Source organism: Diorhabda carinulata, chromosome 4 (assembly GCF_026250575.1).
Source record: "Diorhabda carinulata isolate Delta chromosome 4, icDioCari1.1, whole genome shotgun sequence".
Classification (NCBI taxonomy): Eukaryota; Metazoa; Arthropoda; class Insecta; order Coleoptera; family Chrysomelidae; genus Diorhabda; species Diorhabda carinulata.
Window position 1 is genome coordinate 1,472,289 of NC_079463.1, and position 26,110 is coordinate 1,498,398.

The following is a 26,110-nucleotide window of genomic DNA, read 5'->3' on the forward strand; positions in this document are numbered from 1 at the left end:
CTCCAAATGAGCTGGGAGAACAAAAAAAAGTCCGTAGTACGACTAAATATGATGCTGAACTGGTTTTGTCAAGGAATCGGTCGTGAAAAAGACCGAGTAGAAAATTTCAAGTCGTGATGGAGCTTCCAAGGATCCTCGAGTGGTTCAAAATAGGAATCAGCTCCCCTAGGTCGTTTCTAACGCCAGGAGGACCTGACAAGACATAATTAGAACAAAATAATGCTTCCTGGAAGGCTTCAACGTCGATTTCCTTCAGAGAACTCGTCGGAACGGATCTAATGGTGTCCAGGATCTCCAAATGAGCTGGGAGAACAAAAAAAAGTCCGTAGTACGACTAAATATGATGCTGAACTGGTTTTTGTCAAGGAATCGGTCGTGAAAAAGTCCCAATAGAAAGTTTCATGTCGAGATGGAGCTTCCAAGGATCCTCGAGTGGTTCAAAATAGGAATCAGCTCCCCTAGGTCGTTTCTAACGCCAGGAGGACCTGACAAGACATAATTAGAACAAAATAATGCTTCCTGGAAGGCTTCAACGTCGATTTCCTTCAGAGAACTCGTCGGAACGGATCTAATGGTGTCCAGGATCTCCAAATGAGCTGGGAGAACAAAAAAAAGTCCGTAGTACGACTAAATATGATGCTGAACTGGTTTTGTCAAGGAATCGGTCGTGAAAAAGACCGAGTAGAAAATTTCAAGTCGTGATGGAGCTTCCAAGGATCCTCGAGTGGTTCAAAATAGGAATCAGCTCCCCCTAGGTCATTTCTAACGCCGGGAGGACCTGACAAGACATAATTAGAACAAAATAATGCTTCCTGGAAGGCTTCAACGTCGATTTCCTTTAGAGAACTCGTCGGAACGGCTCTAATGGTGCCAAGGATCTCCAAATGAGCTGAGAGAACAAAAAAAAGTCCGTAGTACGACTAAATATGATGCTGAACTGGTTTTTGTCAAGGAATCGGTCGTGAAAAAGTCCCAATAGAAAGTTTCATGTCGAGATGGAGCTTCCAAGGATCCTCGAGTGGTTCAAAATAGGAATCAGCTCCCCTAGGTCGTTTCTAACGCCAGGAGGACCTGACAAGACATAATTAGAACAAAATAATGCTTCCTGGAAGGCTTCAACGTAGATTTCCTTCAGAAACCTCGTCGTAACGGATCTAATGGTGTCCAGGATCTCCAAATGAGCTGGGAGAACAAAAAAAAGTCCTTAGTACGACTAAATATGATGCTGAACAGGTTTTTGTCAAGGAATCGATCGTGAAAAAGACCGAATAGAAAGTTTCATGTCGCGATGGAGATTCCAAGGATCCTCGAGTGGTTCAAAATAGGAATCAGCTCCCCCTAGGTCATTTCTAACGCCGGGAGGACCTGACAAGACATAATTAGAACAAAATAATGCTTCCTGGAAGGCTTCAACGTCGATTTCCTTCAGAGAACTCGTCGGAACGGATCTAATGGTGTCCAGGATCTCCAAATGAGCTGGGAGAACAAAAAAAAGTCCGTAGTACGACTAAATATGATGCTGAACTGGTTTTGTCAAGGAATCGGTCGTGAAAAAGACCGAGTAGAAAATTTCAAGTCGTGATGGAGCTTCCAAGGATCCTCGAGTGGTTCAAAATAGGAATCAGCTCCCCCTAGGTCATTTCTAACGCCGGGAGGACCTGACAAGACATAATTAGAACAAGATATGCTTCCTGGAAGGTTTCAACGTCGATTTCCTTCAGAGAACTCGTCGGAACGGATCTAATGGTGTCCAGGATCTCCAAATGAGCTGGGAGAACAAAAAAAAGTCCGTAGTACGACTAAATATGATGCTGAACTGGTTTTGTCAAGGAATCGGTCGTGAAAAAGACCGAGTAGAAAATTTCAAGTCGTGATGGAGCTTCCAAGGATCCTCGAGTGGTTCAAAATAGGAATCAGCTCCCCCTAGGTCATTTCTAACGCCGGGAGGACCTGACAAGACATAATTAGAACAAGATATGCTTCCTGGAAGGTTTCAACGTCGATTTCCTTCAGAGAACTCGTCGGAACGGATCTAATGGTGTCCAGGATCTCCAAATGAGCTGGGAGAACAAAAAAAAGTCCGTAGTACGACTAAATATGATGCTGAACTGGTTTTGTCAAGGAATCGGTCGTGAAAAAGACCGAGTAGAAAATTTCAAGTCGTGATGGAGCTTCCAAGGATCCTCGAGTGGTTCAAAATAGGAATCAGCTCCCCCTAGGTCATTTCTAACGCCGGGAGGACCTGACAAGACATAATTAGAACAAGATATGCTTCCTGGAAGGTTTCAACGTCGATTTCCTTCAGAGAACTCGTCGGAACGGATCTAATGGTGTCCAGGATCTCCAAATGAGCTGGGAGAACAAAAAAAAGTCCTTAGTACGACTAAATATGATGCTGAACTGGTTTTGTCAAGGAATCGGTCGTGAAAAAGACCGAGTAGAAAATTTCAAGTCGTGATGGAGCTTCCAAGGATCCTCGAGTGGTTCAAAATAGGAATCAGCTCCCCTAGGTCGTTTCTAACGCCAGGAGGACCTGACAAGACATAATTAGAACAAAATAATGCTTCCTGGAAGGCTTCAACGTCGATTTCCTTCAGAAACCTCGTCGTAACGGATCTAATGGTGTCCAGGATCTCCAAATGAGCTGGGAGAACAAAAAAAAGTCTTGAGTACGACTAAATATGATGCTGAACAGGTTTTTGTCAAGGAATCGATCGTGAAAAAGACCGAATAGAAAGTTTCATGTCGCGATGGAGCTTCCAAGGATCCTCGATTGGTTCAAAATAGGAATCAGCTCCCCCTAGGTCGTTTCTAACGCCAGGAGGACCTGACAGGACATAATTAGAACAAAATAATGCTTCCTGGAAGGCTTCAACGTGGATTTCCTTGGAAAAATGTTTAAAAAACGATAATTTTTCTACATATTTAGACGAAATTTCAAAAATTCTATACGATTATATAAAACCAACGTTGCCGTTTAACTTTTTTTGTCCCTATAACCATTGAAAAACGATCAAATTTATCAATATTTTCTTACCTAAATATTCCAATGATTGATTCCCGAAAGCTAAATGTCCAATACCTTGATCGCTGATATGCCAGCAGCTTCTCAAATTCAGCCTCTTGAGTTTCTTCAATCCCCAAGCGATCAGCACCAAACCGGTATTGGTAACATTGCAACACCCGCCCAATTCCAACACTTCGAGATTCTTCAGATATTGAGCAATCCTGCTCAAGGAATTGTCGGTGACTTGTTTGCACAACGAGAGATTTAATTGGGTGAGCGACGGACATTCGGATGCGAATCCGTGGGAGATACCAACGTCGGCAACGTTGTAACAACCGCTCAAATTCAGAGATTCCAAATTTGGTATGCCTGCAACAACAAGATAATTCAACCCCTGCGAAATTGGAGGGAGCGAGTCATGAAAATCGTTAATAAGGAGGTTTTTTGGGTGCGCTAATCAAATATTTGGGGTATTTATAGTTTTCGAAACGTTCAAAAAAGGGGTGTGCGAGGTACTGCGTATAAAATTTTGAGTAGCTTTGTCGACTGGTTTCTGTGAATGATCCACAGCAACATCCATTTATTTATTCTAGTTAATTCAGCAATTCAATTATCATAATTGTCATAACGTTTCACAATTTTTATAATTTCGTACTAATTTTTCTAAATTTTTCAAAATTTTCCTCCATCTTCATATTATTGAGCATTTTCTAAATTTTTTCATGATTTTCGTGAATTTCTTTTTAATTCTCGTAATCTTTTTATTTTTCACACCAATTTTTTCATAATTTTGTCGAAATTCTAAAAATGTTTCACAATTTTTATAATTTCGTAGCAATTTTTCTATATTTCTCAAAATTTTTCGATATTTTTTCCTCGATCTTCATTTATTAAGAATTTTCTAAAATTTTTGACAATTTTCATAGTTTTCCCATAATTTTCGTAAATTTCTTCTTAATTCTCGTAATCTTTTTAGTCTTCATACCAATTTTTCCATATTTTTCAAAAATTTTCCATAATATCTCTTCAATTTTCATATTATTACGATTTTTCTAAATTTTTCCATTAATCTTTCAAAATTTTCGTAAATTTCTTTTTAATTCTCGTAATCTTTTTATTTTTCTATAATTTCGTCGAAATTCTTAAAATGTTTTACAATTTTTCCATATTTTTTAAAAATTTTCCATAATATCTCTTCAATTTTCATATTATTACGATTTTTCTAAATTTTTCCATTAATCTTTCAAAATTTTCGTAAATTTCTTTTTAATTCTCGTAATCTTTTTATTTTTCTATAATTTCGTCGAAATTCTTAAAATGTTTTACAATTTTTCCATATTTTTTAAAAATTTTCCATAATATCTCTTCAATTTTCATATTATTACGATTTTTCTAAATTTTTCCATTAATCTTTCAAAATTTTCGTAAATTTCTTTTTAATTCTCGTAATCTTTTTATTTTTCTATAATTTCGTCGAAATTCTTAAAATGTTTTACAATTTTTCCATATTTTTTAAAAATTTTCCATAATTTCTCTTCAATTTTCATATTATTACGATTTTTCTAAATTTTTCCATAAATCTTTCAAAATTTTCGTAAATTTCTTTTTAATTCTCGTAATCTTTTTATTTTTCTATAATTTCGTCGAAATTCTTAAAATGTTTTACAATTTTTCCATATTTTTTAAAAATTTTCCATAATTTCTCTTCAATTTTCATATTATTACGATTTTTCTAAATTTTTCCATAAATCTTTCAAAATTTTCGTAAATTTCTTTTTAATTCTCGTAATCTTTTTATTTTTCTATAATTTCGTCGAAATTCTTAAAATGTTTTACAATTTTTCCATATTTTTTAAAAATTTTCCATAATTTCTCTTCAATTTTCATATTATTACGATTTTTCTAAATTTTTCCATAAATCTTTCAAAATTTTTCCATAAATCTTTCAAAATTTTCGTAAATTTCTTTTTAATTCTCGTAATCTTTTTATTTTTCTATAATTTCGTCGAAATTCTTAAAATGTTTTACAATTTTTCCATATTTTTCAAAAATTTTCCATAATTTCTCTTCAATTTTCATATTATTACGATTTTTCTAAATTTTTTCATAAATCTTCCAAAATTTTCTTAAATTTCTTTTTAATTCTCGTAATCTTTTTATTTTTCTATAATTTTTCCATATTTTTGTCGAAATTCTCAAAATGTTTCACAATTTTTATAATTTCATACTAATTTTTCTAAATTTTTCAAAATTTTCCTCCATCTTCATATTATTGAGCATTTTCTAAATTTTTTGATATTTTTCGTGGTTTTTCCAAAATTTTCGTAAATTTCTTTTTAAATCTCGAAATCTTTTTATTTTTCTATAATTTCGTCGAAATTCTTAAAATGTTTTACAATTTTTCCATATTTTTCAAAAATTTTCCATAATTTCTCTTATATTTTCATATTATTACGATTTTTTTAAATTTTTCCATAAATCTTTCAAAATTTTCGTAAATTTCTTTTTAATTCTCGTAATCTTTTTATTTTTCTATAATTTTGTCTAAATTCTCAAAATGTTTTACAATTTTTATAATTTCATACCAATTTTTCTATATTTTTCAAAATTTTCCTCCATCTTCATATTATTGAGCATTTTCTAAATTTTTTCATAATTTTCGTAAATTTCTTTTTAATTCTCGTAATCTTTTTATTCTTCACACTAATTTTTCCATATTTTTCAAAAATTTTCCATAATTTCTCTTAAATTTTCATATTATTACGATTTTTCTAAATTTTTCCATAATTCTTTCAAAATTTTCGTAAATTTCTTTTTAATTCTCATCTTTTTTATCATAGTTTTTATCAATTTTCCAATATTTTTCATAATTTTTTTATATCTTCTTGATTGTTAATAATCTCCGTCATTTCTTTTCAATTCTCATGATTTTTCATTTTTCTTTTTTGGTTGTTTTATCAATTTTTTAATAATTTTTAAAATTTTTACATTATATCTCCCCAATTTTTCTAATTTTCATTTTACCTCGAATTTTCCAAGTTTTCTCATAATTTTTATTATTTGAATTTCCTATAAGTTTGATGGTTTTCTTAATTTTTTCATAATTTTGCCTAATTTTTTCAAAATCTTCATAATTTCTTCTTAAATCTAATTAATTTTATAATCGCGATTTTATTAATATTTCCATTATTCATAAAATTTCACTATAATTTTCCACGATTTTCTTATTTTTTAATAACTTTCGAACTTTATTCCAATTTTCATGATTTTTTCATAATTTTTCAATAATCTTTCCGTAATTCTCATATTTCTTCACAATTTTCCTAACTTTATCCGGATTTTTTTCATATTTTTCATAACTTTTCCTTAACTTCTCCGCAAACCTCCAAACTTTTTTAAAATTTAATAATTTCGTGATTTTCTTCAAACGATTCATATGAAAATACCCTCATTATATAACGACCAGTTTCGATCTATTTGAATCTCATCAGGACAGCGTAACGCTTCAGCAATATTTAATTTTAAATTCAACAACTTGATCAATGATATTTAATTTGTATAGGAAACACGTAAAAAATAATTACCCCACTAAGTAATAGCATTTTAAACAAAAATAACAAAAAACAATTTTTACTAGAACATAAATTTTAATTATTTGTCTTTCGAAGGTAGATAACACCTCAAAACATCAAATACAGTTCCTCTGACCGGTTTAGACTCATTCAGATCTCATCAGCACAGATCACAATTTTATAAAAAAAACAATTCAATCGTAGCACTGAATACTAGTTACAACAGATGTTTCTCGATTATTTTAATTTTAGAATGATGCACTGACTTAAGAATGACGCAACCACCACGAATAGTAGATTTCAATTAAATATGAACAGCAATATAATAAATGCCAGTGGGTAATGCAGAAACATAATTAACTCCATTTATTTTTTTGTGAACTAATTGAAACAAATTTGTTTTTTATGTGTATAAAAAGACGTTGTAACACGTTATACAGTTCGACAATTGTATAAATGAGTCGATTTTTGTCAAAATACGAAAAAACTGAGTAAAAACATGGTTTTAAATATTTTTTTTTAAATACGAGGGTCTCTACATAAGTTTCGAGATACATTACTAATTTACGTCATTACGATCCTGAATATTTTCATCAAAATACGAAAAAACTGAGTAAAAACATGGTTTTAAATATTTTTTTTAAAATACGAGGGTCTCTACATAAGTTTCGAGATACATTACTAATTTACGTCATTACGATCCTGAATATTTTTATCAAAATACGAAAAAACTGAGTAAAAACATGGTTTTAAATATTTTTTTTAAAATACGAGGGTCTCTACATAAGTTTCGAGATACATTACTAATTTACGTCATTACGATCCTGAATATTTTTATCAAAATACGAAAAAACTGAGTAAAAACATGGTTTTAAATATTTTTTTTAAAATACGAGGGTCTCTACATAAGTTTCGAGATACATTACTAATTTACGTCATTACGATCCTGAATATTTTCATCAAAATACGAAAAAACTGAGTAAAAACATGGTTTTAAATATTTTTTTTAAAATACGAGGGTCTCTACATAAGTTTCGAGATACATTACTAATTTACGTCATTACGATCCTGAATATTTTTATCAAAATACGAAAAAACTGAGTAAAAACATGGTTTTAAATATTTTTTTTAAAATACGAGGGTCTCTACATAAGTTTCGAGATACATTACTAATTTACGTCATTACGATCCTGAATATTTTTATCAAAATACGAAAAAACTGAGTAAAAACATGGTTTTAAATATTTTTTTTAAAATACGAGGGTCTCTACATAAGTTTCGAGATACATTACTAATTTACGTCATTACGATCCTGAATATTTTTATCAAAATACGAAAAAACTGAATAAAAACATGGTTTTAAATATTTTTTTTAAAATACGAGGGTCTCTACATAAGTTTCGAGATACATTACTAATTTACGTCATTACGATCCTGAATATTTTCATCAAAATACGAAAAAACTGAGTAAAAACATGGTTTTAAATATTTTTTTTTTAAATACGAGGGTCTCTACATAAGTTTCGAGATACATTACTAATTTACGTCATTACGATCCTGAATATTTTTATCAAAATACGAAAAAACTGAGTAAAAACATGGTTTTAAATATTTTTTTTAAAATACGAGGGTCTCTACATAAGTTTCGAGATACATTACTAATTTACGTCATTACGATCCTGAATATTTTTATCAAAATACGAAAAAACTGAATAAAAACATGGTTTTAAATATTTTTTTTAAAATACGAGGGTCTCTACATAAGTTTCGAGATACGTTACTAATTTACGTCATTACGATCCTGAATATTTTTATCAAAATACGAAAAAACTGAGTAAAAACATGGTTTTAAATATTTTTTTTAAAATACGAGGGTCTCTACATAAGTTTCGAGATACATTACTAATTTACGTCATTACGATCCTGAATATTTTTATCAAAATACGAAAAAACTGAGTAAAAACATGGTTTTAAATATTTTTTTTAAAATACGAGGGTCTCTACATAAGTTTCGAGATACGTTACTAATTTACGTCATTACGATCCTGAATATTTTTATCAAAATACGAAAAAACTGAGTAAAAACATGGTTTTAAATATTTTTTTTAAAATACGAGGGTCTCTACATAAGTTTCGAGATACATTACTAATTTACGTCATTACGATCCTGAATATTTTTATCAAAATACGAAAAAACTGAGTAAAAACATGGTTTTAAATATTTTTTTTAAAATACGAGGGTCTCTACATAAGTTTCGAGATACATTACTAATTTACGTCATTACGATCCTGAATATTTTTATCAAAATACGAAAAAACTGAGTAAAAACATGGTTTTAAATATTTTTTTTAAAATACGAGGGTATCTACATAAGTTTCGAGATACATTACTAATTTACGTCATTACGATCCTGAATATTTTTATCAAAATACGAAAAAACTGAGTAAAAACATGGTTTTAAATATTTTTTTTAAAATACGAGGGTCTCTACATAAGTTTCGAGATACATTACTAATTTACGTCATTACGATCCTGAATATTTTTATCAAAATACGAAAAAACTGAATAAAAACATGGTTTTAAATATTTTTTTTAAAATACGAGGGTCTCTACATAAGTTTCGAGATACATTACTAATTTACGTCATTACGATCCTGAATATTTTTATCAAAATACGAAAAAACTGAATAAAAACATGGTTTTAAATATTTTTTTTAAAATACGAGGGTCTCTACATAAGTTTCGAGATACATTACTAATTTACGTCATTACGATCCTGAATATTTTTATCAAAATACGAAAAAACTGAGTAAAAACATGGTTTTAAATATTTTTTTTAAAATACGAGGGTCTCTACATAAGTTTCGAGATACATTACTAATTTACGTCATTACGATCCTGAATATTTTTATCAAAATACGAAAAAACTGAATAAAAACATGGTTTTAAATATTTTTTTTAAAATACGAGGGTCTCTACATAAGTTTCGAGATACATTACTAATTTACGTCATTACGATCCTGAATATTTTTATCAAAATACGAAAAAACTGAGTAAAAACATGTTTTTAAATATTTTTTTTTAAATACGAGGGTCTCTACATAAGTTTCGAGATACATTACTAATTTACGTCATTACGATCCTGAATATTTTTATCAAAATACGAAAAAACTGAGTAAAAACATGTTTTTAAATATTTTTTTTAAAATACGAGGGTCTCTACATAAGTTTCGAGATACATTACTAATTTACGTCATTACGATCCTGAATATTTTTATCAAAATACGAAAAAACTGAGTAAAAACATGGTTTTAAATATTTTTTTTAAAATACGAGGGTCTCTACATAAGTTTCGAGATACATTACTAATTTACGTCATTACGATCCTGAATATTTTTATCAAAATACGAAAAAACTGAGTAAAAACATGGTTTTAAATATTTTTTTTAAAATACGAGGGTCTCTACATAAGTTTCGAGATACATTACTAATTTACGTCATTACGATCCTGAATATTTTTATCAAAATACGAAAAAACTGAATAAAAACATGGTTTTAAATATTTTTTTTAAAATACGAGGGTCTCTACATAAGTTTCGAGATACATTACTAATTTACGTCATTACGATCCTGAATATTTTTATCAAAATACGAAAAAACTGAGTAAAAACATGTTTTTAAATATTTTTTTTTAAATACGAGGGTCTCTACATAAGTTTCGAGATACATTACTAATTTACGTCATTACGATCCTGAATATTTTTATCAAAATACGAAAAAACTGAATAAAAACATGGTTTTAAATATTTTTTTTAAAATACGAGGGTCTCTACATAAGTTTCGAGATACATTACTAATTTACGTCATTACGATCCTGAATATTTTTATCAAAATACGAAAAAACTGAGTAAAAACATGTTTTTAAATATTTTTTTTAAAATACGAGGGTCTCTACATAAGTTTCGAGATACATTACTAATTTACGTCATTACGATCCTGAATATTTTTATCAAAATACGAAAAAACTGAATAAAAACATGGTTTTAAATATTTTTTTTAAAATACGAGGGTCTCTACATAAGTTTCGAGATACATTACTAATTTACGTCATTACGATCCTGAATATTTTTATCAAAATACGAAAAAACTGAATAAAAACATGTTTTTAAATATTTTTTTTAAAATACGAGGGTCTCTACATAAGTTTCGAGATACATTACTAATTTACGTCATTACGATCCTGAATATTTTTATCAAAATACGAAAAAACTGAGTAAAAACATGGTTTTAAATATTTTTTTTTAAAATACGAGGGTCTCTACATAAGTTTCGAGATACATTACTAATTTACGTCATTACGATCCTGAATATTTTTATCAAAATACGAAAAAACTGAGTAAAAACATGGTTTTAAATATTTTTTTTAAAATACGAGGGTCTCTACATAAGTTTCGAGATACATTACTAATTTACGTCATTACGATCCTGAATATTTTTATCAAAATACGAAAAAACTGAATAAAAACATGGTTTTAAATATTTTTTTTAAAATACGAGGGTCTCTACATAAGTTTCGAGATACATTACTAATTTACGTCATTACGATCCTGAATATTTTTATCAAAATACGAAAAAACTGAATAAAAACATGTTTTTAAATATTTTTTTTAAAATACGAGGGTCTCTACATAAGTTTCGAGATACATTACTAATTTACGTCATTACGATCCTGAATATTTTTATCAAAATACGAAAAAACTGAGTAAAAACATGGTTTTAAATATTTTTTTTTAAAATACGAGGGTCTCTACATAAGTTTCGAGATACATTACTAATTTACGTCATTACGATCCTGAATATTTTTATCAAAATACGAAAAAACTGAGTAAAAACATGTTTTTAAATATTTTTTTTAAAATACGAGGGTCTCTACATAAGTTTCGAGATACATTACTAATTTACGTCATTACGATCCTGAATATTTTTATCAAAATACGAAAAAACTGAATAAAAACATGGTTTTAAATATTTTTTTTAAAATACGAGGGTCTCTACATAAGTTTCGAGATACATTACTAATTTACGTCATTACGATCCTGAATATTTTTATCAAAATACGAAAAAACTGAATAAAAACATGTTTTTAAATATTTTTTTTAAAATACGAGGGTCTCTACATAAGTTTCGAGATACATTACTAATTTACGTCATTACGATCCTGAATATTTTTATCAAAATACGAAAAAACTGAGTAAAAACATGGTTTTAAATATTTTTTTTTAAAATACGAGGGTCTCTACATAAGTTTCGAGATACATTACTAATTTACGTCATTACGATCCTGAATATTTTTATCAAAATACGAAAAAACTGAGTAAAAACATGTTTTTAAATATTTTTTTTAAAATACGAGGGTCTCTACATAAGTTTCGAGATACATTACTAATTTACGTCATTACGATCCTGAATATTTTTATCAAAATACGAAAAAACTGAATAAAAACATGGTTTTAAATATTTTTTTTAAAATACGAGGGTCTCTACATAAGTTTCGAGATACATTACTAATTTACGTCATTACGATCCTGAATATTTTTATCAAAATACGAAAAAACTGAATAAAAACATGTTTTTAAATATTTTTTTTAAAATACGAGGGTCTCTACATAAGTTTCGAGATACATTACTAATTTACGTCATTACGATCCTGAATATTTTTATCAAAATACGAAAAAACTGAGTAAAAACATGGTTTTAAATATTTTTTTTTAAAATACGAGGGTCTCTACATAAGTTTCGAGATACATTACTAATTTACGTCATTACGATCCTGAATATTTTTATCAAAATACGAAAAAACTGAGTAAAAACATGGTTTTAAATATTTTTTTTTAAAATACGAGGGTCTCTACATAAGTTTCGAGATACATTACTAATTTACGTCATTACGATCCTGAATATTTTTATCAAAATACGAAAAAACTGAGTAAAAACATGGTTTTAAATATTTTTTTTTAAAATACGAGGGTCTCTACATAAGTTTCGAGATACATTACTAATTTACGTCATTACGATCCTGAATATTTTTATCAAAATACGAAAAAACTGAGTAAAAACATGGTTTTAAATATTTTTTTTTTAAATACGAGGGTCTCTACATAAGTTTCGAGATACATTACTAATTTACGTCATTACGATCCTGAATATTTTTATCAAAATACGAAAAAACTGAGTAAAAACATGGTTTTAAATATTTTTTTTAAAATACGAGGGTCTCTACATAAGTTTCGAGATACATTACTAATTTACGTCATTACGATCCTGAATATTTTTATCAAAATACGAAAAAACTGAGTAAAAACATGGTTTTAAATATTTTTTTTAAAATACGAGGGTCTCTACATAAGTTTCGAGATACATTACGAAGTTATATCATAAAGTGGTCAAAAAATGGAATTAAATCGCGAAAGTTTCGACTTTTGGTGATGGATTTCGTGAATATTTGTCTGTCAAAAAGTTCAGTTCGAGTCGGAAACTAAAAAACAATCGATTGTATGGATATTTCAAGAAAAACCGAATCTGTTCGCGTTGAATGAAATGATCGCCTGGTTTTTCGAAATAACTTGAACGTATCGCCTCTGGACGGTAAAGAAAATCAGTTAAACCAACCTCGGAAGATGGATCAACACATCAGTTCAAACGAGAACGGTTTTCAACAGTCCAAACATCGAATTAATAAGTTATCCATCGTACAGTTCTTGTTCGGCACCTAATTATTTATTATTTTTGACGTAGGATGAGAATAAACGTTTTTTTATAACTAAAAAAGGGGTTGAAAAGTTTAAATCACACTCAAATATATTTAAAATAACTTTTTAGGTTATGTAAATCTTCCTAATTTTCGACTAACCCTCGTACAACACTTTTTTCGTTATTTTTTTCGAATTTTATATAAAAATCTTGTAGATTGTAATAAAAACATTCAAAGAAATATTCGAGACGTTTTTCTATTAGTTAACTAATAGATTTACATTTTATGTCCTTGAAAACCAGTTCGAATACAACAAGTATTATAGAATTTTTTTTTAAATGAAATTTACCTTGAATAACATCCCTGAGCGACCTTCTCAAACTCAAAACTTGTACTTTTTTAATTCCTCGCCTAACTAAAGAGGCAAACAACGACGGATTAGCTCTACGTAAATGTAATTTAGCTTCGACTCCTCTCCAAACCGATTTATTATAAGCAGCATCTCTCCAAGTAGTACAAACTTGTGCCACCCTCCCTTTATCCCTCACATCCAAATAACTAAAAATAATCGCCAAAATCTCCGGGTACAAACAAGAAATATGAGTTTTTCCAGAATCGAGTTCCGTTTGTTCTTCATCGTAAGTTCGATGTTGAACGAATTCTTGAATATGGAACCTGTGCGGAAGGTGGTACGGCTGGTACCTTGTATGGTGGTGGCGTAGTAAAGCCGCCGTAGATAACAAGGGCACTGGTAACTCCGTAAACAACACTTGCGTCGGGTCTTCCATCATGATTCCGATTCGAACCGCACAACACACGATTTCACGTACGAATTATCATAATAATTAAAACGTTCTTTACACTTCGACGCCTCGAACAGAACTGGTTTCGTGCGGATGCCATGCTAGATACCAACGCAAAGTCGAGACGGAATGTGGTGTCATTGGCTGGCGTGCGCACCACGTGACGTACTAGTTTCTGTAACCGGTGGGGAATACATTTGAATTGGGTAACGAGACTGTTATTCAAATTAGTTAAGCTTTCCAAACGTTCAAGCGAAACCGATCGATCATTTCCTTTTCTTTCTTTTAAAAATAATTAGAAATATTGACAAATTGAAAATTCGCCTAGATGATAAAAATAATTTTAATTCTTCGTAATATTATTTTACATTCGATTTGTTTTTCCTCATATATTTATAAATATATATATGATATAGTTAAAATGGTACGAAAAATAGTAAATCCTACATATCAGTATTCAATATAAGTGATATACAAAAACTATTTTCGCGTTACCTTTTTAAAATAAATCGCGCCGACTACGAGATGAAGTCTCGAATTGTGATTCGTCGGACTCGTATCGATTCGGTTACTCACGGCGGCATTTTTAAGTTCCACGAGGTAACTTCGGTATTCTCCCCACTACAGGCGCCCTAACTATAGTTCAAGAAGGGATGATTGTTGATCCCGAAAGAATTTCAAATATTTCCGAATTATAGAAATTCTTTTAATAGACCTGGTAATTCGAACAATTCGAATTACATTGAATTTTAAACTTTTAAATCATTATTTGAGATAATATAACCTAAAAGTTTACAATGTAAAGTTGTTTTTTTGTTACTTTTCTTCTAGGTGGAAAAAATGTTCGTTTTAATATAAAAAACTGTTTTTTTTTTATTTATTTATAGTTCTCGGGGTTTTCGTGCGTGTTTTCTCACAATTTCTCTACGAATTTGCGTGAACCATCGCGATATCCATGTAATAAATTTTAAAATTATTTATTGCTCAAAGGTCGAGGTAAATAGCACGTGACGCGAGGGGCGTACTGCGCTTGATCAGTTTGTATTTCTTATTGTATTCTAAATCGAATGAACGAATACTTAAGAAGAAAACAAATATCTTTTTTTTAACATATTTCTATTACTTTTATCATTTACATGCTCAATCATTTTCTATTTTTATGAAACATCGCACTCTTATCTTATCTACATTGCTAGAACAATAAATAAGAAAAAAAACAAGAACGTAACTTCAAAATATCTCCTTGAATTTTCAAGCAGATATATCGTTTCAAGAAACTTATAGTTTCATCTCACTTCTACGTTACAATTTGCCATTTTACATCCTTGTTGCCGTGCTGTCGATGTGACTCTATTTAAATTTGAAAATAGACTGAGAAAACAAACTATATATTGACGTATATATTTGTTCATTGTAAATATAAATTAAAATGTTGTAACTTTAAAATAAAATTATTCAATTATTTATAAATATTACGAAATTGTTTATTCGGATGCATTAAAGAGATAACTCAAAGTATTGAATAAACTGGAAGCATTAACAGTTTATTTTATTATTGAAATCGTAATCAGTTATTATTTAAAAACGTTTTTGTTATCTAAAATAGTTCAATAATAATCAAAATATAAATATTTTAAGCTATCTTTATGAATAATATTTCAATTTTAATTAAAAAATTTTTGAATGTATGATTCTTAAAGAAAACTCTGTATTTCATTATATCAATAATCAAAATATTAGATATTAGATAATAGAAAAGTTAATAATATTTTTAATTTCAATAAAATTCAAATGCTGCCATCTGTTATTTTAAGTATTTTTTTAGTATCCTCCATATTTTACAGTTTTCTGTTTTAGTATTTCTACATTTCAAGAATAATTATTATATTCGTTCGTAGATGGCGCGTAAAGAAGTTTATTATGCTCCATATCATGTCCAATTGTGATGTAGACATATAAAATAAGATTTAGCTGGAATTTACAGTTAGAATTGAATATAGAGCATAATACATTATTAAAAATAGGTTATGAGCAATATCTTTATCAATGATATCTATTTTACTTTCATATAAAATAAATAATTCATTATCCTCCATTGTTTGTCCAGCTATGCTGTTTTTAAAAAGTTTTTCTTCAATTACCGTTTTCAAAATAGAATATATTTTCAATATTATTATTATTATGATAATATATAGTATATTATCAATGAAATAAGTTCAGTTATCCATAAAATAAAGAATTCTAATGACTAAACCCCAAAAGTTTTCTACAGTAACGTTTATATACGTTTATCTACTCATTCATAGATGGCAGAAGCAAATAAACTCCATATTTTATCCCGGAAGGGTATTACTACGTAGTGGGGATTGTTTTGTCCATTTACAATTAGATTAAATTAAAAATATTTACTAAATAACAACTTTAATAATCTTAAAAATGATGTGAATATGGTCTAATGTTTTCAATATTATTATTATGATAATATGTAGTATATTATCAATAAATAAGTTCAGTTATCCATAAAATAAAGAATTCTAATGACTAAACCTCGAAAGTTTTCTACAGTAACGTTTATATACGTTTATCTACTCATTCATAGATGGCAGATGCAGGTGAACTCCATATTTTATCCCGGAAGGGTATTACTACGTAGTGGGGATTGTTTTGTCCATTTACAATTAGATTAAATCAAAAATATTTCCTAAATAACAAGTTTAAGAATCTTAACAATGATGTGAATATCGTCTAACGTTTAAAAATAGGAATTATCAATTTGGAATAAGACGTAAACTATATGACAGCACGATTGTACATTAATTTAGGTCATTAACACGTCGCGTGACACCAACAACAATAAAAAAGATTTAAAAACATTTCTTTCTGAAATTATCGAAGCGAATACGGTCCTGAATGAAATGTTCGTTTTATCTTCTTTGTCTGGTATTCGAGGCAGTCCGATTATTTTATTCTCTCTACAGGAAACGATATTGTCGAATGGTCTGATCATGCCAAATCATTTTCTTTTGTGTCAAGATGGAGTAATAAATAAATATTCGAACTAGTTGTCGTTTCTACGTTAATTTTTAATAAATTCGATTAGATTTTAGTTGGGTATGAAATATAACGGGTTCGTAACAATGCTTACAATAATTAGGGCTTTTCGATGCCGCGGCGCGTATAATTTGGATTTGAAAAACCATTTTGAACAAAAGATGAACGCCACCCATATCTTCCGAATCTGAATAAAAACAGGGGGCTGGAAAACGACCCTCTCGCATGGTCCTAATACTTAATAATAAATGTAATAAAGGGTAATTTGTAGTGAAAAATTTTCTACCATTGTTAGTATTATACAGGATGGATCAGAAAGTGTTATCTTCATTTTAGTTTTGTAACTAATTGAAATTAGTACTAAGTAGTTAAACGATAAGATTTTATTTTATACTGAAAAACCGATAAAAAGGATACTAATTCACCCCTAAAACTCATATTGAAATAAATTTTACGATATCAAAAGTTATTTCAATAATTTTTTTCTTCTTCATTTAATTTCTAGTTGAAACTGAAACCTGATTTCCGTGAGACCTAACAACGTGCTTGATTTTTTTTTATATACATCCAACCCTTAAAAACAATTCTCTATAATTTCAGCTTAATATTCCAATTATTTAGGCGTGAGTGAATTTTCAAACATACTTTTGCAAGGTTAGGTTAGGTTAGACAATTTGACTCAAACTATTTTGTCACATAACAACCAAAGTAATGGGTTTACGTAAAAAGTGTGTATAACCTTTTTTATAGAGTTTTTTATGAGCTTCAATATTTGTTTGAAACTTTTTTCTCTAAAATCAATATTAATGGAGATATTTGCTTGAACTTGTTGGGTAAACGCAGCTTTGACGGTACTAAACTTTTTTTCTTATAAATGACAAGTTTTGCCGAATATTAATGAGCACAATGTTTAACCAATTTAATTTTAGATTATTAAAGTCGTGAATAATTGGCAAAAAATTACATTAGAGAAATTTTTTGACGAAATCAAGCTTAAAATACCGGAAGTCGACTGTAACTTTGCTATTTTAAATAGAACATACTGTATATTAATACATTTTTAAAATCTACGTTAAATTTTAGTATACTTTTGTCTAAAAACTTTTTTCGAAAAATGTATACTTTTTGAGTTATTAAGTTTTTTGTAAAAAAATTGACAATTGCAGATCCTTATAAATTATTTTTTTACGAAAATACCCTCAAAGATATGAAAATGGTTTTTGTTCAGTTGTTCTAAGCAAGGTCACACGTATTTAAATATATGTTGAAAAATTTTCAATTCTATACAGGGTGTGTATAAAAAGTGTTCAAAGTTTAACTTCATAAATATCAAATGTCTAAAAATTTACAGAAAACATTTAATATCTGGATAACGGTAAGGTTTATATATAAGAAAATACACATGAATTCACCTTATTTTCATCCCTGAATGCATTAAAATAGAAAAAAACGGATGGTTCTATTTAAAAAAATAAAGAAATTCGATATTTATGAAGTTAAATTTTGAACACTTTTTATACGCACCCTGTATAAAATGAAATTTTTTTTAACCTAGATTCAAATACGTCTGACCTTGCTAAAAGCAACCGAACAGAAATAATTTTCATATCTTTACGGGTATCATCGTAAAAAAATAGTTTGTAAGGGTCTGCAACTGTCAAATTTTTTACAAAAAACTTAATAACTCAAAAAGTATACATTTTTCGAAAAAAACTTTTAGACAAAATTATACTCAAATTTCACGCAGATTTCAAAAATGTATTATTATACAAGGTGTCCCATTAAAATAACAAAGTTACAGTCGAAAACCCAAACGTAATTTTGTTGATAGTTTTAACTCGTCGTGGGACACCCTGTATATAAAAATATTTTTTAGTGTATTACAATTTTTTTAGTATTTTTCCTATTTCTTACTATTTTGTATATAACGTTTTATTATTAAGCGAAAATACTGAGAATATCAAATTCAAACTAAAAATCAACCGGATTTATATATTTATATTTTTTATTTTAACCCTGTTTCTCCCCTATAATCGCCATCCAACCCGATCGCAAGCTTCTGAGAGAGTGGGTCTCTTCTAGGCTCTATTCAACATTTAGTTCTCTCTTGGATGTCCTGCATAGTGCCTTTACCGGCTCGCGAACAATCTCTTTGATCTCAGTCGGCGCCGAATCTCGTAATAACACACCGCCGGGTTATTTCTTCTTCTTTTTTTTCTTCTTTTTTTCGAATTGTCGGTTATTTTTGGCTAGTGAACGGTGGTTAATTGTACGAAGCAATGTTCAAGAAGATAGCGAGTGGTTTTTTGGCGTTCGGCGAAACTTAGTGATGTCTTTTAGATGATGGATAGAAAAGGTATTTATTAACGAAAAAAAAAAATATTGAAATTTGAATATTATACAGGTTGTCTTTATTGGAATAATGAATTTTTCACTACTTATCATACACCGTTTCTATCTGTATTGTAAATTCATTTATATTAACGAAAACAGTACGTAAATGTACCGGGTATGTTAGAAAGAGTGATTGAACTTTTTTTTGGTTGATATTTCGTTAAAATAATGTTTAATAAATAGAACTAATGATAAAAATTTCATTACTATCTAATTTTTACTACAAAATAACTTTTATGGCAAAATTAAACTTAAACTGATTCCAGAAAGGCTAAATTACTCGCAAAAATCCAAAAAAGAGTGTTTTTGACAAAATTCGACACAGGAAAGCCTATTTCTTACAAAATCGGACTCGAAAAAGATTTTTTTCACTAAATGAGGTTTAGAAAAGCCTTTAAATAACCAAAACTGCAATTAAAGTAGTCAAAGTTTGACAAAATTAGTTTTAGAAATGTCAGTTTTTGATTAAATTACATCGGAGCCATTTTTTGATAAAATCCGGTTGAAAATAGGCCGTTTTTGATAAAAATAATTTCGGGAAAGCCTATTTTTCATAAAATTTGAATCAAAATATATTTTTTCCTACAAATAAATCTTAAAAAAACAATTTTATAGCAAAATAATCAACGCGGAAAAGTCAATGTTTAACCAATTTAAATTTAGACAATTTTCGATCGAAATAAATACTAAAAAAAGCGATTTTTCTATTAAGTTTTACTACAAAATAGCTTTTATTGCAAAATTAAACTCAAACTGATTTCAGAAAGGCTAAATTACTCGCAAAAATCCAAAAAAGAGTGTTTTTGACAAAATTCGACACAGGAAAACACATTTCTTACAAAATCGGACTCGAAAAAGATTTTTTTCACTAAATGAGGTTTAGAAAAGCCTTTAAATAACCAAAACTGCAATTAAAGTAGTCAAAGTTTGACAAAATTAGTTTTAGAAATGTCAGTTTTTGATTAAATTACATCGGAGCCATTTTTTGATAAAATCCGGTTGAAAATAGGCCATTTTTGATAAAAATAATTTCGGGAAAGCCTATTTTTCATAAAATTTGAATCAAAACATATTTTTTCCTACAAATAAATCTTAAAAAAACAATTTTATAGCAAAATAATCAACGCGGAAAAGTCAATGTTTAACCAATTTAAATTTAGACAATTTTGGATCGAAATAAATACTAAAAAAAGCGATTTTTCTATTAAGTTTTACTACAAAATAGCTTTTATTGCAAAATTAAACTCAAACTGATTTCAGAAAGGCTAAATTACTCGCAAAAATCCAAAAAAGAGTGTTTTTGATAAAATTCGACTCAGGAAAACCCATTTCTTACAAAATCGGACTCGAAAAAAAATTTTTTCACTAAATGACGTTTAGAAAAGCCTTTAAATAACCAAAACTGCAATTAAAGTAGTCAAAGTTTGACAAAATTAGTTTTAGAAATGTCAGTTTTTGATTAAATTACATCGGAGCCATTTTTTGATAAAATCCGGTTGAAAATAGGCCATTTTTGATAAAAATAATTTCGGGAAAGCCTATTTTTCATAAAATTTGAATCAAAACATATTTTTTCCTACAAATAAATCTTAAAAAAACAATTTTATAGCAAAATAATCAACGCGGAAAAGTCAATGTTTAACCAATTTAAATTTAGACAATTTTCGATCGAAATAAATACTAAAAAAAGCGATTTTTCTATTAAGTTTTACTACAAAATAGCTTTTATTGCAAAATTAAACTCAAACTGATTTCAGAAAGGCTAAATTACTCGCAAAAATCCAAAAAAGAGTGTTTTTGACAAAATTCGACACAGGAAAACACATTTCTTACAAAATCGGACTCGAAAAAGATTTTTTTCACTAAATGACGTTTAGAAAAGCCTTTAAATAACCTAAACTGCCATTAAAGTAGTCAAAGATTGACAAATTTAGTTTTAGAAATGTCAATTTTTGATTAAATTACATCGGAGCCATTTTTTGACGAAATCAGGCTGAAAATAGGCCGTTTTTGATAAAATTAATTTCAGGAAAGCACATTTTTCATAAAATTTGAATCAAAACATATTTTTTTCTCCGAATAAAGCTTAAAAAAACAATTTTATAGCAAAATAATCAACGCGGAAAAGTCAATGTTTAACCAATTTAAATTTAGACAATTTTCGATCGAAATAAATACTAAAAAAAGCGATTTTTCTATTAAGTTTTACTACAAAATAGCTTTTATTGCAAAATTAAACTCAAACTGATTTCAGAAAGGCTAAATTACTCGCAAAAATCCAAAAAAGAGTGTTTTTGACAAAATTCAACTCAGGAAAACCCATTTCTTACAAAATCGGACTCGAAAAAGATTTTTTTCACTAAATGACGTTTAGAAAAGCCTTTAAATAACCTAAACTGCCATTAAAGTAGTCAAAGATTGACAAATTTAGTTTTAGAAATGTCAATTTTTGATTAAATTACATCGGAGCCATTTTTTGATAAAATCCGGTTGAAAATAGGCCATTTTTGATAAAAATAATTTCGGAAAAGCCTATTTTTCATAAAATTTGAATCAAAACATATTTTTTTCTCCGAATAAAGCTTAAAAAAACAATTTTATAGCAAAATAATCAACGCGGAAAAGTCAATGTTTAACCAATTTAAATTTAGACAATTTTGGATCGAAATAAATACTAAAAAAAGCGATTTTTCTATTAAGTTTTACTACAAAATAATTTTTATGGCAAAATTAAACTCAAACTGATTCCAGAAAGGCTAAATCATTCTCAAAAACCCAAAAAAGTCTGTTTTTGACAAAATTCGACACAGGAAAGCCTATTTCTTACAAAATCGGACACGAAAAAGATTTTTTTCACTAAATGAGGCTTTGAAAGCCTTTAAATAACCTAAACTGCAACTAAAGTAGTCAAAGTTTGACAAAATTAGTTTTAGAAATGTCAATTTTTGATTAAATTACATCGGAGCCATTTTTTGATAAAATCCGGTTGAAAATAGGCCGTTTTTGATAAAATTAATTCGAGGAAAGCACATTTTTCACAAAATTTGAAGTGCGATTCTCAATTTTCAAAAATAACTCAAACAATCGCTTCCAACCATCCCCAAATCTACTTCGTCATTTCGATTTTTGCTTCAAGGGGCTCCATATCTTTTAAACGATGAATACGTCTGCTTCAGTGCTGAAAATCTCCAAGAAAATCACTGTCATAATTGTCATACACCATTTTTAATACGCGCGAACAAAATTCAATACGAAAACAGGCGCGTACGTTACGAAAAAGTCACTGGGGTATAGATCTGGTCAATACGATCAATAATCAACCAATTCCAAGTGAAATATTTCGTTTCGAGTGTTTTTTGGTTTCGAAAATGCGATTAAGGACTAGATTTCATCTATATGGCGATGCAATAAGGTACGATTTATATTTCTTCGAGCGGAAAAATAAGAAACGCGTTTCGTGTGATGCAACGTTCAAAACTATGGGAATAAAAACCTTCAATACAAAGTACAGTTATGTAAAATAACATATCGACGAAGTGGACGCCTACTAGTATAAGTTTTAATGAACACATCATTCTTTATTAAAAGGTAATTAGCATTTTTATTGAAAATAATTCTGGTGGTGAAACTCCGAAGGCATCTACTTCATTAACGAACAATCTTGTGGATATTTATTAGACCGAAAAGAGAATCAATTTCTCAAAATATTTGACATCGTTTTGTCATACAATAATTATATAATATAAATACGAGGGTCGCTTTAAAAGTTTTTACAATCGAACAATTCGTATTTGTGAATATTCGTTATTTAACTGACTTTGAACTGTTGGATGTCTTGGATCCAGAAGATATCGTCTCAAAATTCATTCACGATTCATGATAAATACAAAAAATAATAATTTTTACCTTATTTTTGGTTACAAAGTTATAGGATACGAGAATTGTTACAGACCCCGTCTTAAATGAACCCTGGGACGTAATACAGCGGTGGTTTATGCAGTCAAATGCCTTTTCATAGTCGAAGAATACTAATACTTGTTTATGAAAATGTCGAAGCGCATTAGGAGTTGTGGAAACTTCAAATTTTGATTTGTAAATGATGAATGAAAAATATTCAAAAACAAATAATGAATTTTTCCACTTTTTCAAAAAAATTTTCCCGAATCAAGGTCGAAAACTTGTAACGTAATCTTCGTATTTTCAAAATGACTGATTTTACACAACCAGTGTTGCCAGTTTTATTTTTAAATCGTTAATACTAATTAAAAAGATTTTTTTAAATTTTTTCGATTAATTTTTTTTTATGCAATTTATTATGAATATTTCGACTTTATTCGATGAAGTATTAAAAACTACGTTTCCTCGACGTATGTTTTTCGAAATTTGATAGTTGGAAGATTCTAAATTTTCAAAAAATCCCGAAATTTACTTCGTCGTTTCGATTTACAACTTTGTGGAGAAGGTCTTTAGATTTTTCCATTATTTATCTTCTGGAGGATAGATGGGAGTTTTATCAAGGCACCAGATGGAAAATTTGAACGAACTCATCTTCTTAACCTATTTTATATACCAGAACAAACATCTACTGCATCCTACCCAATAACAGAACTAGCTAATGTCTATATTGACATAATTACCTTCTAAATGATCTAAAAATTTGATTTTTTTTACCAGAAACAAATTTATCACCTCCTGGGTGGCTACTAGATGACCATTTCCTTGAAACACCAAGAGGAAACTTCCTCATCTTCCATCAACGTCCAACGAAGATCTTCCGGAAAACTATTTCGCAGTTTTTCCTTCTGTACAAGTTTTCCGCGGTTTTGCTGTAACATGGAACTGTCCAAATGGAAAATGAGGACGTTTACCAACGAAATTACCATTTCAACGATGTCCTTTTGAGTTTTAGAATCTTTTAAGCGGAGTTTTGTCTTGTTCTTCACCATAAACTAGATACGGTTCGAAATATAAAATTTGGTACGTTGGGACAACCTATACAGATGCGAATAAGCTAAAGTTTTGTTTAAAGTGTCTATATTATTGATTAAAATAATAATAAATTAATTTTATCTGCGCTTAAAACCTTCAATTTCTTTTGATACCTGGTAGTTAAATGAATAAGTTTATTGTCCTTTCGAGAAAGAATCTGTACGCTATGTAAATTTACTGTACACAATTTCTTAATGTTCTTATTTACTTTTATGGCTTCCCGGACATTGAAAGTTCCACGAAATCGTTGATAATATTGTTTAAAATATACCTTCAGGAAGAAACATTCCATAAAATTGATTGGGAAGTTGATTTAGAGACGCAGAACTGAATTAATATTTACCAATAAAGGAAAAACCCATGATTATAAACGCAGCGCTTCATTGGTGGTCGAAAATAGAAGGAAAAATGCATTTGGCGGCACCCAGAGACTAATCTAGACAGTAGTAACGAAACCAGGAAATCTGGTTCACTGTCTAAGGATTCCGGAGCTTATAAAGTTGGAACCAAACGTTTCAAAGCTACCACATTCAAACTGGTTCAATATAAAGTTTCTAAAAGCTCGAAATGTACCTCTCTGGTACACCTGGATCGAAACGGAAGCTCTCCATACCTCTGAGAACATCACTCACCAAAACGTCTTCAATTGGAGGTCGAAAATAGAAGGAAAAATGCATTTGGCGGCACCCAGAGACTAATCTACACAGTAATAACGAAACCAGGAAATCTGGTTCACTATCTAAGGATTCCGGAGCTTATAAAGTTGGAACCAAACGTTTCAAAGCTACCACATTCAAACTGGTTCAATATAAAGTTTCTAAAAGCTCGAAATGTACCTCTCTGGTACACCTGGATCAAAACGGAAGCTCTCCATACCTCTGAGAACATCACTCACCAAAACGTCTTCAATTCGCGGTCGAAAATAGAAGGAAAAATGCATTTGGCGGCACCTAGACACTAATCTAGACAGTAGTAACGAAACCAGGAAATCTGGTTCACTATCTAAGGATTCCGGAGCTTATAAAGTTGGAACCAAACGTTTCAAAGCTACCACATTCAAACTGGTTCAATATAAAGTTTCTAAAAGCTCGAAATGTACCTCTCTGGTACACCTGGATCGAAACGGAAGCTCTCCATACCTCTGAGAACATCACTCACCAAAACGTCTTCAATTGGAGGTCGAAAATAGAAGGAAAAATGCATTTGGCGGCACCCAGAGACTAATCTACACAGTAATAACGAAACCAGGAAATCTGGTTCACTATCTAAGGATTCCGGAGCTTATAAAGTTGGAACCAAACGTTTCAAAGCTACCACATTCAAACTGGTTCAATATAAAGTTTCTAAAAGCTCGAAATGTACCTCTCTGGTACACCTGGATCAAAACGGATGCTTTCCATACCTCTGAGAACATCACTCACCAAAACGTCTTCAATTGGAGGTCGAAAATAGAAGGAAAAATGCATTTGGCGGCACCCAGAGACTAATCTAGACAGTATTAACGAAACCAGGAAATCTGGTTCACTATCTAAGGATTCCGGA

At 29.5% G+C, this 26,110-nt stretch overlaps 2 protein-coding genes across 13 annotated transcripts in view; one reads left to right on the plus strand and one right to left on the minus strand.

The window, feature by feature from the left end:
- LOC130892471 (F-box/LRR-repeat protein 14) overlaps positions 1–14,267 on the minus strand; it is a 30,415-nt gene extending 16,148 nt beyond the window's left edge. For 11 of the 12 annotated variants that reach the window (XR_009059041.1, XR_009059043.1, XR_009059040.1 and 8 more), the window contains exons 1-2: positions 13,681–14,212; positions 3,038–3,376 (exon numbers count right to left, since the gene is read on the minus strand). Coding sequence is in view for 1 of the 12 variants with exons in the window: in XM_057797908.1 (XP_057653891.1) it covers positions 3,038–3,376; positions 13,681–14,122 (781 nt within the window). In the remaining 11 variants the exon portion in view is untranslated. Of the gene's footprint in view, positions 1–3,037; positions 3,377–13,680 lie in introns of all 12 variants that reach the window. The other variant, XM_057797908.1, reaches the window with a different exon arrangement.
- A 5,016-nt stretch (positions 14,268–19,283) lies between these two features.
- Positions 19,284–26,110, plus strand: part of LOC130892472 (protein Wnt-5b-like) — a 37,677-nt gene continuing 30,850 nt past the window's right edge. The window contains exon 1 of the mRNA XM_057797909.1: positions 19,284–19,541. The gene's annotated coding sequence lies outside the window, so the exon portion shown is untranslated. The remainder of the gene's footprint in view (positions 19,542–26,110) is intronic.